Here is a 17,720-nt window from a genome sequence, read left to right on the forward strand (position 1 = left end):
TAACCCGCAGCTGGGGATCAGGGAAGGCTTTGGGGAGGAGGCAGCATCTGAGGTGGCCTTGAAGCCAGGGAAGATTTGGGCATGGGAGATGGTATGTGCTCTATTAACTGAAATATTGGATGAACCATGGTGACAACTCTCCCAATGGCACTGGAGAGACCTAAGGACTGTGCAGAGACTAGGACTAATGGATTATTCAGTCAACACTGAGAACCTCCCAGGTGCTCAGCACCCAATGGGGATAGAGCTGTGAACAAGGTGGACAGATACTAAGAAAGGATTGCTTTCCTTCACTCACTCACAAATCTGGGCTTTTATTCATTCTTGTTGGCCCAATAGAGTAACTTACCCATCCTGAGTCATTCTTCGAGGCCAGGGGCAGAGAACTGCTAATAGGCCTAAATCGGTCTGAGCTCACTCCTAGATCTGGGATCAGGTGAACTCCATGGCTGAGAAAGGAGTAGGAAGGAATCCTCTCCAATTTTCTTTGTTGGTTCTTTGGTGAGACTGGGGAGCTGGATGCTGGAGAAAGCAACCAGTGTTAGGAAACCCTGGGTTAGACAAACACATGTGACTTTCATGTTGTCCTTTCTTTGTCAGGTTTAAAAAGCTGACCGATGTACAGAATAACTACCTGCTGATGTTTCTGTCTTCCACGCGATGGGTGGCCTTGAGGCTGGAGCTCATAACCAACCTGGTGGCCTTGGTGGTAGCCCTGTTTTTGGTTTTCGGCTTTTCTTCTGTCTCCTATCCCTACAAAGCCATGGCTATCAGCCTTGTCCTGCAGGTGAGGGATGGACTATCAGATAGCGGGGTGGGGGGGGGGCGGCGGGAGGAAGGAGGCTGGTGGTGGTCTGTGGGACTTTGATCACACTTTGGGTTTTGGCCATTTGTGACTTGTGAACAGGATGCTTGGCTTTCTGCATCTGCAGCTTCGCTCTGTTTCCTTGTCACTTCCAAACTGGGAAGCCTGTATTGAAATGTATTTAACAGAATCATAGACTATTGGGATTGAAGAGGAGCCCAGAGGCAGCAGAGTCCAACCTTCCTATTGTGTAAATGGGGAAACTGAGGCCCAGAGAGGGGAAGGAGTTGTCTGAACACACCGAGCTTTAGAAGTAGAGCCAGGGCAAGACTCTTGACCTCTTGGTTTCCTATGGTGTCTTTTTCACTTTACTATACATACCCTGAGTCAGTTGTCACTTTTCTGAGGTATCTGGGGAGGCTATTTAAAATGTAGGTTTCCCAATTCTCCTCTGGGGCAGGCCTGTGAGGCTTCAAAGTGCATAGACTTGAACCTAAGTGCTCAGCCCAGCCTCGTAGGCTGATTCAGCTGGGCCCTTGGAGCTGACGGGAGGGCCATGCTCCAGAGCGCAGGGGAGTGATTCATAGTCAGGTCCTGGTTGGGTGGGGTCTTAGAATCTAATTTTTAAAATGGGTTCTTGAGGGGCCCCTCAAGAAGCTTTGCATGTCTCATGGCCTGAATTCTTCCATGCCCAGAATCAGGGCCAAGGCTTATGTCCACAAAGTTCTGGGGAAGGGCTCTCCATGGAGGGCTGTGAGGCTAGTGAGGAAACTCAGGAAACCATGGGTGCACAGTTCCATTGGCACCCTCTCCCACAGGGGTAGTCATTAACCATCCTCTCTCATTCTTTCTCTCTAACTGGACTTGGGTCTTGTGTGCCCCATGCTGAGGCATCCTTTTGGGTGCAGAGAGGCTCCTTCCTGCTCCTTGTTGAGCCCTGTGGCAGACACTCATGCGTGCTGTGCCCACATGTCCATGCCCGTGTGCAGACTCTTCTGAGGATGCACAGGCCATGCAGGTGGCTGTGTGGTGCTCATGCCCACAGACAGCCACCCCAGGCCATAAGTGGGCAGCTGAGGAGCTTGCACTGAGCCCATGCCCTGCTGGACACTTGCTGTGCTTCTTCCATTGAACTGTCACCACATTCCATGAGATGCGGCCAAGTGGTTAAGAACATGTGGTTTGGAAGGTGCAGGTTCTCAACAGGCTCTGTCCATTATCAGCTATGTGACTTTGGGGAAGTCTGTTACCCTCCTTATTCCTTTTATAAAAGGGAGATAATAAAAGTTCTGGAATCATAGACTTGTGAGGAATATATGTAAACTCAAGGGTTCACACATGTTAAAAACCTTGGCCCAGAATAAATAAATGCTGGATAAGCATTCCCTATTATGGTTCCCAGCTTACAGATAGGAAGCTAGAGTTTCCAGTTAATTTGCCTCTGTTCCCACAGCTGCTGAGAGACAGGTTTGTCCATGGTGGGACACACCCTTTTCTCTCTTTCTCGATTTCTCTGACACACAAATACATAAACACACACTTGCACACACACAAGCGCATGCGCATGTGGCCCACTGCAGAATTACCCCGAGCCTTCCAGAACTCTGGGGAGAGGCCCCACACTGGAGTCCAGGGGACATCACTAAGGACAGAGATGCCCCTGCCTGCTGAACCCTGTGCCTAGGTTATCTGGTGCTGGAGCAAAAAGTGGGTGGAGGCTTAGCTTTCCCAGGCACACCATGTATATGGGTGTTTGCTCAAGGTTGATCAGTTGTCCCACCACCGGACACCAAGGAGGAGCTCTGCCCGGGGGCCTAAGGACTTAAGAATGGCCCCAGGTTCATCCTTTCTTCTCAATGTCTGGTGTTCTGTTTGAGTGTATAATTTCTATCCTGGGTAACAACTTCTCAGCCCCGCTGCCTTGCCCATCCCTGAGCCCCTTCCCATCCACTCTCTTCAGTTTAGCTGCTCAGTCATGTCTGACTCTTTGAGACCCCATGGACTATAGCCTGCCAGGCTCCTCTATCCATGGAGGTTCTCCAGGCAAGAATACTGGAGTGGGTTGTCATGCCCTCCTCCAGGGGATCTTCCCAACCCAGGGATCAAACCCCGGTCTCCAGCATTGCAGAAGGATTCTTCACCATCTGAGCCACAAGGGAAGCCCAAGAATACTGGAGTGGGTAGCCTCTCCCTTCTCCAGGGGAACTTCCTGACCCAGAAATCGAACTGAGATCTCCTGCATTGAAGGTGGATTCTTTACTAGCTGAGCTACTGGGAAGCCCCCACTCCAGAGTGATCTTTAATTCTGGTTTCCTCATGTCATCACCTTGGTTAGACCCTCTAGAGACTCCTTGTCTCTTTATGCACTAGACCTAAGCCATCGACCTACATTCCAGGCCCTTAAATCTGGGCCTAGACCCCACATGCACCCTCTCCTCTGGTCAGACTTGGACTTCTGCATGTACTCTGGAGGAAATTCAGGCTTTGGGAGGCAGGTATCACACACAATGTTGCTTTGTAGCCCTAAGAGATTTCTTAGTAAATATTAGAGATACTTTTGGTTACAAGCCAAAACAAGTCATATAACCAATTCAAAATGGCCTTAGCAATCTGGGAACTTATTATCTGATGTGACCAGAAGGCTGAGGTAGGGCTGTCCTCTGTTGGCTAATTTACTGGCTTATCATAAACCCATGATCTTTGATTTTTCTGCTCTGGCATCCGCAGTCTGACTTTATCCCCAGGATTGTCTACTCAAGTTCACAGAATGACTGTGCAGCCCCAAACAACTCATCCTCATCTAGAAACTGCTAAAGGTTGGAGAGGAGATAACTTTTTGCATGTGCCCCCTTGTAAGAACAAGGAGTCGTTCCCTAGAATACTCACATCTGAGTTTTCCTTGTGCTTCATTGGCCGGAATTGTGTCATAGCTCACTGCTAAACCAGTCATTGGCGAGAGGATAGGGGTTAATATGATTGGTTTGAAGTAACCAAGCCTCCCTGGACTTCCAGGCTGCCAGATACCTGAACATAACAGAAGGTGTGTCAGCAAGGAAGGAAGATGGCATCGGCTGTTGACAGGCAATCAGCTGTGTCTGGCATCCTTTCCCAGCTCAGTGTCATTTCATGATGGTGGCCTCTTCTCTGACTTATACAGGTTTTCCCTCCCTGGCCTCCCTAGCCCACACATACCCTTTGCTTTATCCACACTCACATGGCCTGAGGAGCCCTGAATGGATGATGCCATTTTACTACTGTCAAAGCTGTACTTCTACTAGGAACACTTGTCTCCACCCATGTTTAGCTGGCTAAATCCCACCTCTCCTTAAAAACATACCTCCAGTGCCACCCCCTCCAGGAAGCCTACCCAGTGGCCCTCGTCTGGTGACTGTCCTGTGGCCATGACGGAGCTGTGTGCTGACTCCATCATGCCACCTTCTCTATTGACTGGTCTTTCTCCCCATTCTACTGGGTGCTCCTTGAGGGCAGGGCCTGGGTCTGCTGCACTTTAAGCACGGAGCCTGGCCCAACACCTCCATCAGAGTTTGTTGACTGACTGTATAAGGGAGTTGTTGCCTGGCACCTTCTGCAGGGCCTGAGGGGTGCAGAGCATCAAAACTGGGGCCCCCATCCTAGCTCTGCCTCTGGCTTCTGGGTGATTCTGTGTGTACCACTTTCTCTCTCTGGGCCTCTGTGTCCTCATCTGTGGTGCCTCCAATTCCTAAGAATTCCCGAGACTCCTCTTAGTCTGGGTTTCCCTGAAGGCAGAGCCTGAGACAAGGACTCGGATGCAGGTAGATTATTTGTGAGATGCTCCCTAGGAAGGACCAAGGAGCAGGAACATGTGACAGGGAAGGAGGAATTGCACTGCAGGAGCGTGTCATTGAGAGTCACTGCTCTATGACCAACTAACAGGATCGCTCAACTAACAGGATAGTCCCTGAAGGCCGAGAGATGGGAGACTTTACCTACTGGCTCCTTTCCCCGCTAGGAGAAGGTTGCTCCTAAGGGCCGTAACGCCCATGTTTCTGGGCTGCGCTTGGGCAGAATGGGCTCCTGTGGTATGGACAAAGGTTTTGAACAGAAAGCCGAGGGCACCTGAGGTGAAACAGGCTTGGTGGGATTCTCTCCTACAACTGCCCACCACAGCTGCAGCCACACTCAGAAGTAGCTCAGCGGGGCACCAGAGGTGCCTGCTCCTTTCCTGTAAGGGAAGTTGTCTTGGTTTGAGGAGCTGCTCAGGAGGAATGGCAATTTCCCACCTTTGGAAGCAGTGAGAACCTGAGCTCACCCCTACAGCCTACTACTCAGATGTTTCTCCTTTGTTCCAGGTGGCGTCCAATTTCCAGGCCACTGTCCGGATTAGTTCAGAGGCAGAGGCATACTTGACAGCTGCAGAGAGGATCCTGCAGTACATGAAGGTGGGACACAGGTCTGGGCTTTGTGCAGGGAGATGTGGAAGTCTCACATCCAGCCTCTGCAAGCCCTAGCACCTCAGGAGCCCTGAGATTTTCCCAGGAGGCAACTGATTTCTGGTCCTTCCCCCTCAAGTCCCCCAGAACAGTATACATCACCTCTCAGAAGCTCTTCCACACCCATCAGCTCATTTTGACCACACCCCTCATGGCACTCTTGGATGCAGATGGAATGATCTGCCCTTTTTAGAAGAGAGAGGTTTGCTCGAATATAATAATGATGATAACAATAATAATTGTTATTAATATTGCTTCTATTTATGTCATAGTACTTAAGAATCCAGATTGCGGAAACAGATCACCTGGGTTCAGGTGTAAGCTTTGCTCCTTGAGTCAGCTGTGTAACCTTGTGACTTATTCAGCCTCTCAGCTCCTCATCAATGAAATGAGACAGATTGCAGTATCTGTGTCATTGGGTTATTACAAAGATTAAATCACATCCTATGTAAATCATGTAACACAGTGCCTGGCCCATAGTAAAGGCTCAGTATAATGATATCTAGATATTTCAAGGAATCACAAAACAACTTAATATGGTTCAGTTCAGTCGCTCAGTCGTGTCCAACTCTTTGCAACCCCATGAACCGCAACACACCAGGCCTCCCTGTCCATCACCAACTCCTGCAGTCCACCCAAACCCATGTCCATTGAGTTGGTGATGTCATCCAACCATCTCATCCTCTGTTGTCCCCTTCTTTTCCTGCCCTCAGTCTTTCCCAGCATCAGGGTCTTTTCTAATGAGTCAGCTCTTCGCATCAGGTGGCCAAAGTATTGGAGTTTCAGCTTCAACATCAGTCCTTCCAATGAACACCCAGGACTGATCTCCTTTAGGATGGACTGGTTGGATCTCCTTGTAGTCCATGGGACTCTCAAGAGTCTTCTCCAACACCACAGTTCAAAGGCATCAATTCTTCAGTGCTCAGCTTTCTTTATAGTCCAACTCTCACATCCATACATGACCACTGGAAAAACCATGTTTTTATGGTTAATATGGTTAGTTGTATTATTATTCCAATATGCAGAGGAGGAATCTTTCCTCCCAATCCAGCCACCTTGCTCAATGCAAAGTTGTAGGCTTAGAGTCAGGCAGCCCTGGGTTTGAGTTCCTGGTCATCCACCCATCAGCTGTGTGATCTTAACATGTCATCCAACCTGTGTGAGCCTCTGCTTCCTTGCCTGTGAAATCATTTAAAATTGCCTACCTCCTAGGATAGGAATAGAGAGAAATTGTCCGCCCAAGGGCTCTGAGCTCTAAAACACAACCCACAGGAGTGAGCTAACCCTGTTGTCCTGATTATCATTATTCTGGATTCTGTGTCTTTAGAGCCTCACACAATAAAGTAGAGTTTTCTGTGTTAATAATATGGGAACTACCAGTATAGTTTCTCACTCTTTGGGGATAAAATCATGTGCATTTCAGGTGATTGGGGGTGGGATGCTCTTCTGATCACATGGCAGTGGCTCAACCCTGGTTCAAGGGCAGGCTGGGGTGGTTCACACACCCAACAGCTAGAGGCCAGTGGGTCAGCAGGGAATGGGCAGAGATGGATAATCATTGATTTCTTTTTCTCTCTTTGAAAACAAGTTGTGCGTCTCTGAGGCTCCTTTACACATAGAAGGCGCGAACTGCCCTCATGGGTGGCCACAGCATGGGGAAATCACATTCCAGGATTACCAGATGAAATACAGAGACAACACGCCTACTGTCCTCCACGGCCTCAACCTGACGATTCACGGCCAGGAAGTGGTGGGCATCGTGGGAAGGACGGGCTCTGGTGAGCTCAGCGTCCAGGGCATGCCCTGTCTTCAATGTTGGATTTGGGTGTCGGACTTGTCTTCAGACATATGTTGACTCAGTGACCCTACAAATAGTTACTGGGGCCTCATTTTGTGCTAGAAGAGCAAAACCCATAGTCACCGCTGTCATGGGATTCTAGTGGCGGTGACAGATGTTGACAGGTCATCAAATAAGGGATGAGGAAGATGATTGCCTTGGTGGTGAAGGCCCTGGGGAAGGAGAGGGGTGACGTTAACAGAGCCACGGAGTTGTTGGGCCCTTGGACTACAGTGGCCTGGACTTGGAGGCCAATGTTTGAAGACAGATGGAAGGGTGAACGGGGTGCAGGAACGAGTGCTTCCTGCAGGGGGCGTGCAGGGCTCTACAAGACCTGCTTGCGCGGGCTTCCCTGGTGGCTCAGATGGTAAAGAATCTGCCTGCAATGCAGGAGACCCAGGTCCAATCCCTGCATCTGGAAGATCCCCTGGAGAAGGAAATGGCAACCCACTCCAGTATTCTTGCCCAGAGAATCTCATGGACATAGGAGAATCTCATGGACAGAGGAGCTTTGTGGGCTACAGTCCATGGGATCACAAAGAGTTGGACAAGACTGAATGACTAATACTTTGGTCTTCCTTTCCTTCTCCCCTCCCTCTCTAGACCACCTCTTTCTCCACCTGCTTCTCCCCACTTCCTTTCTTCTAGCTGACCTCTTCCCTCTCTTCCTCTCATCACTTTTGGGAGATCTGACCCAAGGGTATTCACCCCCTTCCACTTTTTGCCTTGTTCAGACCTCAGCCTTGGGCTCCAGGGGCTGCCTCCTCCAGGTAGCCCCCAAGGATGACTGGAGCCTCCCAAGTCTTTGTCTCTTTAGGCCCCTGCAAGCCTTGTACTACTGCAAAGTGAAGAGCTCCCAGCTGTATTCTTTCATGTGCTTTTCCCTTTCTGTTTCTCACCTGCAGCTGGGCTGAGAGGACTGGGTCTGACATAGAGCCATTCTCAAGTAGAGATGGTCCAATTGACTGAATTCATCCAGTAGGTATTTAGTGAGCATCTACTATATGCCAGGCCTGGAAACACAAAGGTGAACAAGACACATGGCTGCCCCTCACAATGACCTTACCTTTTATTTATTTATTTATTTTTTTAATAAATTTATTTATTTTAGTTGGGGGCTAATTACTTTACAATATTGTAATAGTTTTTGCCATACATTGACATGAATCAGCCATGACCTTACCTTTTAGAGCAGAGGTTGAAAACTCAAATGTACGTGATGGGCCTGGGGTGTGAGGAAAGGAGGGTGGGGAGGGCAGCGCATTGAACTTGAATACTGTTTTCTCTCGAGGAAGCCGCTACGCTTGGCTCCAGCTGCCTGCTGTCTGAGGGGATATGGGCCCAGTGTGGCCCATTTTACTGACTCTCAAGAGAATCTTGCAATTTCAGCTTTTGTATACTGAGTCTTTGGATTTTTTTTTTTTTTTTTAATGCTGGCAAAGAATTTAAAAAGCAGCAATAACACTGTGTGTATGAAACAAAACTTAGGTGTGGGCTGGATTTACCCAGGGGCTCCATTCACGGCCTCTGATTGAGGCAGTAAGAGCTGCTCGTGGTTTCAGGCACCCCTTGGGGTGGAGACTGGAGACTCCAAGCCTCTCTGCCTTCTCTGGTTCATGATGACAAGGAGTGGGTCACGGGGAGGGGAGTCTGGGGTTGACACAGGTCTAATCTGTGCTGCCCCTCCTGCAGACTCAAGAGACAGAGCCCCACTTATTCTTGTCCTGCAGGGAAGTCCTCCTTGGGGGTGGCTCTTTTCCGCCTGGTGGAACCAGCCGGTGGCCACATCTTCATCGACGGCGTGGACATCTGCAGCCTCGGCCTAGAGGACCTGCGGTCCAAGTTCTCGGTTATCCCTCAAGATCCAGTCCTGCTGTCAGGGACCATCAGGTGAGCGCTGGGCTGAGGAAACCTGTGTGGAGGACAGTCTCCCAGCAGGAGTCACTGGGCGGATCACTAGGGCTGGTCTGCTCTCATCATTTGTGGCCAGAGTCCCAGTTTCTGGGCCTCTGCTCTCTCCTTGGTGGGAGAAGAGATGTCCCTGAGGAATGAATGAGGCCTGGATACACCCAAGAACACTTTGTAATCAATAGGCCTAAACAAAAGGCCTAATTTTAATTTTTAAAAACCCTGATGGGATTGGTCAGATTTCAGATCACTATCAGTGTTTGCTCTGTGGTTGACCATATCTTTCCATGTGTGGATGTGGTTTTTTCTCTTCTCTCTCCCACTGGATAAGGCCAACGGGGGTGTTTAAGCTGGATGTTTGCAATTCAGGCGGTCCCATCAGTGAGGCAGATAGAACTGGGTCTCTGACCTCCTCTCCACACTTCCTATTTCCTCTGAAGGCAACTTGGGGATTAAGCATCATCCAGGTTAGTGCTGCTGCTTGATAGTGCTCCTTAGCCATGTGGGAGTCCAAGATATGGAGTCTGTGGAAGGATGAGGCATGAAAATGAAGCTGGATGCCTCACATACAGGGATATCTAAGGGCATTTATCTTCTTAGAGGCAAGAGGATAGACTAACTACAGACCTTCAGTCATCCATTTATTTATTTACCAATCATTCATTCATTTATCCTTTCATCTACTTAGCCTGCCTTTTCTGAGCCTCTGCCAGGTCCTGACATTGTGCTAGGGACTGGGGACACTTGGATGAATGATCAGTGCCCTTACTCCCCTCAGAAGTTCACATTCAAGGGTGAGGGGGAGTTATAGAGATGTAAGACCTGTCAAGTTATAATATTAATACAAGGATGTAGTTTGCTAGATCAGAGATATGAATCAAGTGTAAGGGAACCTAGAAGTAGGACAAATAACTCTGCTTGGGGGAATTCAGAAAGCCTTCCCAGAGAAGCAGGGCAGGCCTTTGAGTAGGGTCTTGAAGGTTACGTAGAAGACTACATGGCAGAAAAAGGGAGGAAAGTTTTTCCAAGGAGAGCGCATACTATGTGCACAGAGAATTTTGTACCGATTGTGTTGTTTTAGAGAAATGAGATAAAATTTAGTGATAGATTTCTGTGTTAAGGTAGAAGTTGGCCAAAATCTATCATGCCTTGATATAGGAGTAGTAGAAATATGAATTAACATTTGTTGAGCATTTAAATGTGCCAGCCCTGTGCTTTAATATTCTGCATCATTGGACTGTCAGAGCAACTCTATGAGGTGGGCACTATTATTTTCTCCAAACTGACCTCAGGAAAGTGACTTATTGAAGGAGACACACACGTAAATGGCAAAGATGAGATACAACTCCAGGTAGTTCAACCCCCTAACTAGTGAGAGTACCTCTCCTCCCCCCACCACTGCTTGCAGTAGAAAGTGTGGACCGGCGTACAGGAGACCTGGGTTCCCTACCTTTTGAAGTTCTGTCTAACTCTAAGTATCTTGATTCCAGCCTGTCTCTCTGACTTGTGGTATGAGTTTGAACAAGCCACTTAACACTGATAAGCCATAATTTTCTCATCAATAAAAGAGATATATATCTGTCTCATGAGGAAGAGGATGTCAATGAATCCATCTGTGGAAATGCTTTGGAAACTATCAAATATCATGCAAATAGGGCATTCTACCTTCTGCTTCTTCAATCTAGCCGTACACACAAAATGTATGTAGAACTGGGGAAAGATAAAGCAGAGGTTAATTAAGACAGGCTTCAATTGGGACTGAGTGGTTGTATAACAAGGATGTGTTTATAATGTTTCCTATGCCAAATGCCAGGGCAAACCTTAATAGGTATACAATCCAATTTGATTCAAATATGATGTTAGTTGCCTGGATGATCAGTTAGGATTCCTTCTCTGCAAGAGACAGAAAAAAAAACAACCTTACCACAATGAGATACCACCTTATACCTACTAGATTAGCAATAATAAGAAAAGAAAAAGCAACATAACAAGTGTTGGTAAGAATGTTGAGAAATTGGAACCCTCATGAACCCTCATTTGGTGGGAATGTAAAATAGCACAGCCACTGCAGAAAACAATTTGGCAGTTCCTCAAAGAGTTAAATATAGAATTATCATATGATCCACCAAATCTGGTTCTATAGGTTTGAAAGAATTAAATTTCAAGACTCAAATCTACAGATTTGAAAGAATTACCACAGAATTGAAATCAGGGCTTAACAGATATTTGTATACCAGTGCTTATGAACTTATTCACAATAGCCAAAAGATAGAAACAACCCAAGTGTTCATTGACAAATGAATGAGTAAACAAAATGTGATCTACACAAACTATGGTATATTATTCAATCAGAAACAAATGAAAAATTGATATATGATACAACATGGATGGATCTTAAAAGCGTTATGCTAAGTGAAGTAAGCCAGATGTAGGGTGCTTCAGTTACGTCCTGCTCTTTGTGATCCTATGGACTGTAGCCCGCCAGGCTCCTTTGTCCATGGGACCCTCCAGGCAAGAATACTGGAGTGGGTTGCCATGCCCTCCTCCAGGGGATCTTTCCCAACCCATGGGATTGAACTGAGTCTATGATGTCTACCTATATTGGCAGGCGGGTTCTTTACCACTAATGTCACCTGGGAAGCTCCAAATAGTGTATATTTCCACTTAAATGAGATACCAGGAATAGGCAAATTTGTAGAAACAAAAAGTAGAAAAGAGATTACCAGGGACTAAGGGAGGAAGGGGAGGGAGAACGTTTAATTGGCAGAGTTATTGGTGTTGATGAGTTTTAGTGGATTGTCACATGACACTGTAAATGTATTGAACACCACTAAATTGTACAATTACAGTTAAAATGATAAATATTACGTTATGTATATGCTAACACACACAGAGACACACACACACACACCCCAGATGGCTTAAGCTAAAAGAACCTCTTGGATCACAAAACAGGAAGGCCAAGGTTGATTCAAAGGACCAATATCCCCTTCACTCTGCCTTGGCTTCATCCTTGGGTTCCACTGTGGGCCCTGGGGGCCCCGTATCTCCCCTTTCTGAGGCAAGATGGTTGTAGCCTCACTTGTTCAGTTGGTGAGAAAGTAAGTACAAGCCCCTTTTCTGGGGACTGTTGTCTAAGTCCTGAGAGACACTCTGATTGGTCACCTTCCCCACCCCTCAGCCAATCGCGGTGGCCAGGGGTTACCAAGGTCTGGTTTGCTTACACCCGAGTCTTTGCTCCACCCTGAGCTGATGGTCGGAGAAGGCAATGGCACCCCACTCCAGTACTCTTGCCTGGAAAATCCCATGGACAGAGGAGCCTGGTAGGCTGCAGTCCCTGGGGTCGCTAAGAGTCGGACATGACTGAGTGACTTCACTTTCACTTTTCACTTTCATGCATTGGAGAAGGAAATGGCAACCCACTCCAGTGTTCTTGCCTTGAGAATCCCAGGGACCGTGGACCCTGGTGGGCTGCCGTCTATGGGGTCGCACAGAGTCGGACACGACTGACGTGACTCAGCAGCAGCAGAGCTGATGGTAGAGCCCCACCTGGACCACACAGGCTTGATGGCTAGGAAGGAGGTGGCCCTCAAACAAGACTTGGGAGCTGCTGCCTGCAGAAGGAAGGGGTACTGGGAAGGCACGAGGAAGACCACTTGTGGGAGTTTGATCAGTTTCTCTGGACCCAATAATCCACCTCTAACCATCCTGACTACCCTGGTGGTTCAGATGGCAAAGAGTCCGCCTGCAATGCAGTACACCTGGGTTCAATCCCTGGGTCCAGAAGGTCCCCTGAAGAAGGAAATGGCAACCCGTTCCAGTATTCTTGCCTGGGAAATTCCATGGACAGAGGAGCCTGGTGGGCTACAGTCCATGGGGTCCCAAAGAGTCGGACACAACTGAGCGAATTTCACTCACTCCACCATCCTCGGTCACATGCTCTGCGGGGTGCAGACCACTCAATGGGCAAGTGTGCTTCTTGAACACTTCTATTCCTCTCCCGAGGCAGATTCAACCTGGACCCCTTTGACCGCTGCACAGATGAGCAGATCTGGGATGCCTTGGAGAGGACCTTTGTGAGCAAGACGGTGAGTAACTGCCAAGGCTGAATTCTTGGTCCTGCTGGTCCTCAGGGCTCCTCTGGTGTGGTATGCCAGATGCTGCGTGGATTAAATCATCTCACGGGGATGAGATGGTTTGAGATCCCTAGATAAAGGCTGATGACGCCAGTAGTAAGCCAGGCATGTACCAGCTCAGGACAGCTTTGTCTTTCTGGTGCTTACAGTCAGAAGAGACTCAGATGGAACAAGCGGTGCATAGGTAGTGATGAGAATTGCAGAGAATTACAGTGGGTGGCCAGCCAGGGCCTCTGTAGAGACGCACATTTGACAGGCCAAATGCTGAGGGGGCAGCTGGGCACCGATCTTTGAGAGAACATTCCAGGTATAAAAACTAGCAGGTGCAAAGACCTTGTGAGAGGAATCGGATGGGTAGAGCTGGGGATGAGAAAGGCCAGTGTCTGGAGTGTGGAGACAGGGGCGGGGAGGGAGTGTCACAGACATGACAGGACAGGAGAGGGACGAGGGGGTCAGTTTTAGAACTCATCCCACAGTGGCCCATGGGTGTCTTCCTCGATATCACAGATCTCAAAGTTGCCACAAGGCCTGCAAGCAGAAGTTGTGGAAAATGGCTCGAACTTCTCCGTGGGGGAGCGGCAGCTGCTCTGCATTGCCCGGGCCCTCCTCCGCAGCTCCAAGGTGAGAGCTGGGGGCACATGAGAGGTCTGGGGGATGCCCGGCTTGGGAAACACACCGCTGTTTCTCTCTCAGGCACCTGGGACTCTGGGCTCTGCACCGGGTTCTGTCTGCAAATCCACAAAGAGCTTAATGGTCACTTTCTGCCATTCTGGGCAACCCTGCCTTTGGAAGGGGGGCCTCTCTGCCTAGGTGCTCTGCACCCTGGCACCCCAACCAAGACTTGAAACATCCCTGCCACAACCAAGCCCCAATGCACTTTGCCTGCCCAAAGCCACAAGGCTAGAGACACATTCACTCAAAGTCACCTACTGTGCTTTCCTTTTAAAACTTGAGTGCAGGACATTCCCTCATCTTGATTAGATTTGAGAATCAGATGACACCTGTTCTGGAGCAAAATAACATTTTTTTTAAAGTTTCATCTAACAGTGTTAAAATTTTCCAAATATTTCAGGTACTACAGGGGCTACTTAGGAGCCAACTTTCCCTCACAAGTGAGGCAATGTACACACATACATACACACACCTCCACACTCACACATGTATACATATTATGTGCACACATATAATGAGCAGTGAAAAAAATGTTGGTGTGACAGTCAGAGCTGTGGGGAAGAGCAGACAGGGCTCGGTGGGGCCTGGAGCAGGGAGGATTCAGAAGCAGAAGGACTTTCCCTTGTTAAGAGAGAGGGGTGACAGGACTGGCAATGTGTAGGTAGCATTTTCTTAACCTCTCGGTTCCGTATTTCAGTTACTTAGCCACTTGGCGTGAAAGCTGCTTTCTCTAGATTGTTTTCCAAGTTTGTGTCATCACTTTATGATGTTTGTCATATCTGTGTACCACCTATCCTGTGATTTACTGGTGATGCCTTGTCTTGTGCAGGAGCAAAAATCACACTTTCTGTGTCAATTAAATTCTTCTAATGCATATTTTTTTTAACTTTTTTATTTTGTGTTGGGGTGTAGCCGATTAACAATGTTATAATAGTTTCAGGTGAGCAGCAAAGGGACTCAGGCATACATATACATGTATCCATTCTCCCCCAAACTCCCCTCCCATCCAGGCTGCCACATAACATTGAGCAGAGGTCCCTGTGCTATACAATAGGACCTTGTCGTTTATCCGTTTTAAATATAGCCGTGTGTACATGTCTATCCCCAACCCTCTAGCTATCCCTTCTCCCCTTCCTTCCTCCCCCTGAAAGTTTGTTCTCTAAGTCTGCTAGTCTCTTTCTGTTTTGTAAGTTCATTTGTGTCATTTCTTTTTAGATTCCACATATAAGGGATGTCATATTTCTTCTTCTCTGTCTTATTTCGCTTAGTATGACAATCTCTAGGGCCATCCATGTTGCTGCAAATGGCATCTGATGCATATTGTTAATGAAAGAAATACAAACATGTTAAGGTAAAAAGTGCATTTATCCATATACTGGCTACACCATCTCTTCTGCCACCCAGGATGTGTGCTTGGTTGCTCTGAGAGGAACATTGCTCTACATTAATTCGGACAAATAGGGAGGCAGTTCATAAAACACGAAGTTGCCACTGGCACATTTTCGCTTTCAAGAACTTAAATTTTTGGTCACTAAAGAAGGCACCCCTGGTAGTTCAGATTGTAAAGAATCTGCCTGCAATGCAGGAGACCTGGGTTCTATCCCTGGGTTGGGAAGATCCCCTGGAAAAGGAATGGTAACCGACTCCAGTATTCTTGCCTGGAGAATTCCATGGACAGAGGAGCCTGGTGGTCTACAGTCCATGGAGTCGCAAAGAGTCAGACACAACTAAGCTACTGCTGCTGCTGCTGCTGCTGCTAAGTCGCTTCGGTCGTGTCTGACTCTGTGCGACCCCATAGACGGCAGCCCACCAGGCTCCCCCGTCCCTGGGATTCTCGAGGCAAAAACACTGGAGTGGGTTACCATTTCCTTCTCCAATGCATGAAAGTGAAAAGTGAAAGTGAAGTCCCTCAGTTGTGTCTGACTTTTTGCGACCCCATGGACTGTAGCCTACCAGGCTCCTCTGTCCATGGGATTTTCCAGGCAAGAGTACTGGAGTGGGGTGCCATTGCCTTCTCCAACTAAGCTACTAACAGACACAAAGTATAGTTAGCTCTTGGTTGAGATTTAGCATTCTTTTCATAATGTGATGGATAACTTAGAGCTCCAAAATCTTAGGTTTCAAACTTAGATTTCAAACCTAGTCTAAAGATCTCATTTTCCAGCTGAGGTACTAGGAGGACTAGCGATCACCCCAGGACTAGACGCAGGGTTGAGTCTGAGGCGGCTGCCTTCACCCCTGTTTCTTATCTACCAGATCATCCTTATTGATGAGGCCACGGCCTCCCTCGACTTGGAGACGGACATCCTCATCCAACACACAATCCGTGAAAGTTTCCGGGGCTGCACAGTGCTGATCATCGCACACCGTGTCACCACCATCCTCAACTGCGACCGCATCCTGGTCATGAGCAATGGGAAGGTGAGGGGACACCCCCAGGCCGCTGGGAGGATGGCGCCCAGGCCTTCGGATCCCTCAGGACCAAGCTCAGCTGCACCTCGCTTCCCTTCCCTTCTCTCTCCGCCTCCCAGGTGGTGGAGTTTGACAAGCCTGAGGTCCTGCGGAAGAAGCCTGGGTCCATATTCGCAGCCCTGCTGGCAACAGCCAGTACTTCGATGAGCTGAGGAGGAGGGGCTGTGTGGAGGCCGGTGTGGCTGAGCCGGTCATGGTGCAGCAGTCGTAGCTGGCGGGGAGACTGCAGCCTGCAGCCTCCTCGGCAGGGAAGACTGCTTCTCCGCAAAGCAGGGCTGGAACGTGCTCGAAGTGCTGGTGATGGGTGGGAAAAGCACACTGAGAGAGCACAGCCTGCAGTAGGGCACTGGCTGGCTCCCCTGGAGACCATGGAGGGATTTCATAATAATGGTAAAGTTTATTACAATTTTCTGATTGGTGTTAAAAGTGTTGCAAGTGGTATACTGATTTTGTAAAAAAGAAAAAAAAAAAAGAAAAAGTCACACTCTCAGTTCTGTTTTCTCTGTTAGTACTCATTCAGCTACAGGGAACAGAAATGTTCTTAAGCTTTCTGGTAAAAGGGACGTTATTAGCTCATGTGATGGAAAGTTCCAGAAAAAGCTCTGGGTTGATTGCCAGTATCAAAAGGACGTCTGCTGTGTGGGTTCTGCCTTTCTTCACTCTGCCTCACTTTCCTTTGTTTGACTTCACTCTCTGGCCTTCTCTCCTCATGGTACAGCATGGCTGCCAGCAGCTCGAGGCTCACATTCCACCGGCTCCATACTCCCAGTCCTCTTTCTCCAGGGATTCCAGCAAAACTCCGGGGCTAAATCTCACTGGGCCGACTTGAGTCATGTGTTCATCCCTGAACTAGTTACATGTTAGGCTGCTGGAATGCAGTGAGGGGCCAGGCCCAAATTGTATGCCTGTACCCGGGCCTGGGGATGGGATCAGCTACCCTGAATCACATAAACGGAGAATGGAGAGGGTTGTTTCCCCAAAATAAAATTGGGGTGTTATTACTACGTTAGGAAAGAGTGGGCAGCCCCCAAACAGTAGCTGGCTACCATGTGCTTGTTTACTAATTGGAGCATAGATGGGTGAAATAAAGAGTTAACTTATTATTAATACATACGCCAACTGGAAATAAGATCATTTGTGGTCCCTTACCCCTAATGGTTATAGACGTATATAAATAGAAAAGGTAATTATTTTCAATTTACTTCTAGGGAGACCTCATTGTTCGAGGAGAATATATTTCAAAACACTTTCCTTTTTTTTCAGATTAGTGTCTGATTTTGCCCTAAGAAAGATCAATTTAGTAAACGAGTATTTCTTACTCTGTTGCACCAACCAGGGTGGATGCTGGGGATGAAATGATGTCCCCACACTCATGGAATTTGTCCTCCAGAGAATAGGTAGTGAGTGAAAGTCGCTCA

General features: G+C 48.1%; 1 protein-coding gene across 2 annotated transcripts in view; it reads left to right on the plus strand.

Moving 5' to 3' along the window:
* ABCC11 (ATP binding cassette subfamily C member 11) overlaps positions 1-16,780 on the plus strand; it is a 69,592-nt gene extending 52,812 nt beyond the window's left edge. For both annotated transcript variants that reach the window (XM_081507925.1, XM_081507926.1), the window contains exons 22-29: positions 601-787; positions 5,137-5,226; positions 6,866-7,055; positions 8,845-9,004; positions 13,032-13,110; positions 13,666-13,779; positions 16,087-16,251; positions 16,362-16,780. In XM_081507925.1, coding sequence (XP_081364051.1) covers positions 601-787; positions 5,137-5,226; positions 6,866-7,055; positions 8,845-9,004; positions 13,032-13,110; positions 13,666-13,779; positions 16,087-16,251; positions 16,362-16,454 — 1,078 coding nt within the window. In that variant the 3' untranslated portion in view covers positions 16,455-16,780. The remainder of the gene's footprint in view (positions 1-600; positions 788-5,136; positions 5,227-6,865; positions 7,056-8,844; positions 9,005-13,031; positions 13,111-13,665; positions 13,780-16,086; positions 16,252-16,361) is intronic.
* The last annotated feature ends 940 nt before the right edge of the window (positions 16,781-17,720 follow it).

The sequence above is a fragment of the Giraffa tippelskirchi genome, chromosome 7 (assembly GCF_054371585.1).
Source record: "Giraffa tippelskirchi isolate mGirTip1 chromosome 7, T2T-mGirTip1v1.2.pri, whole genome shotgun sequence".
Taxonomy (NCBI): Eukaryota; Metazoa; Chordata; class Mammalia; order Artiodactyla; family Giraffidae; genus Giraffa; species Giraffa tippelskirchi.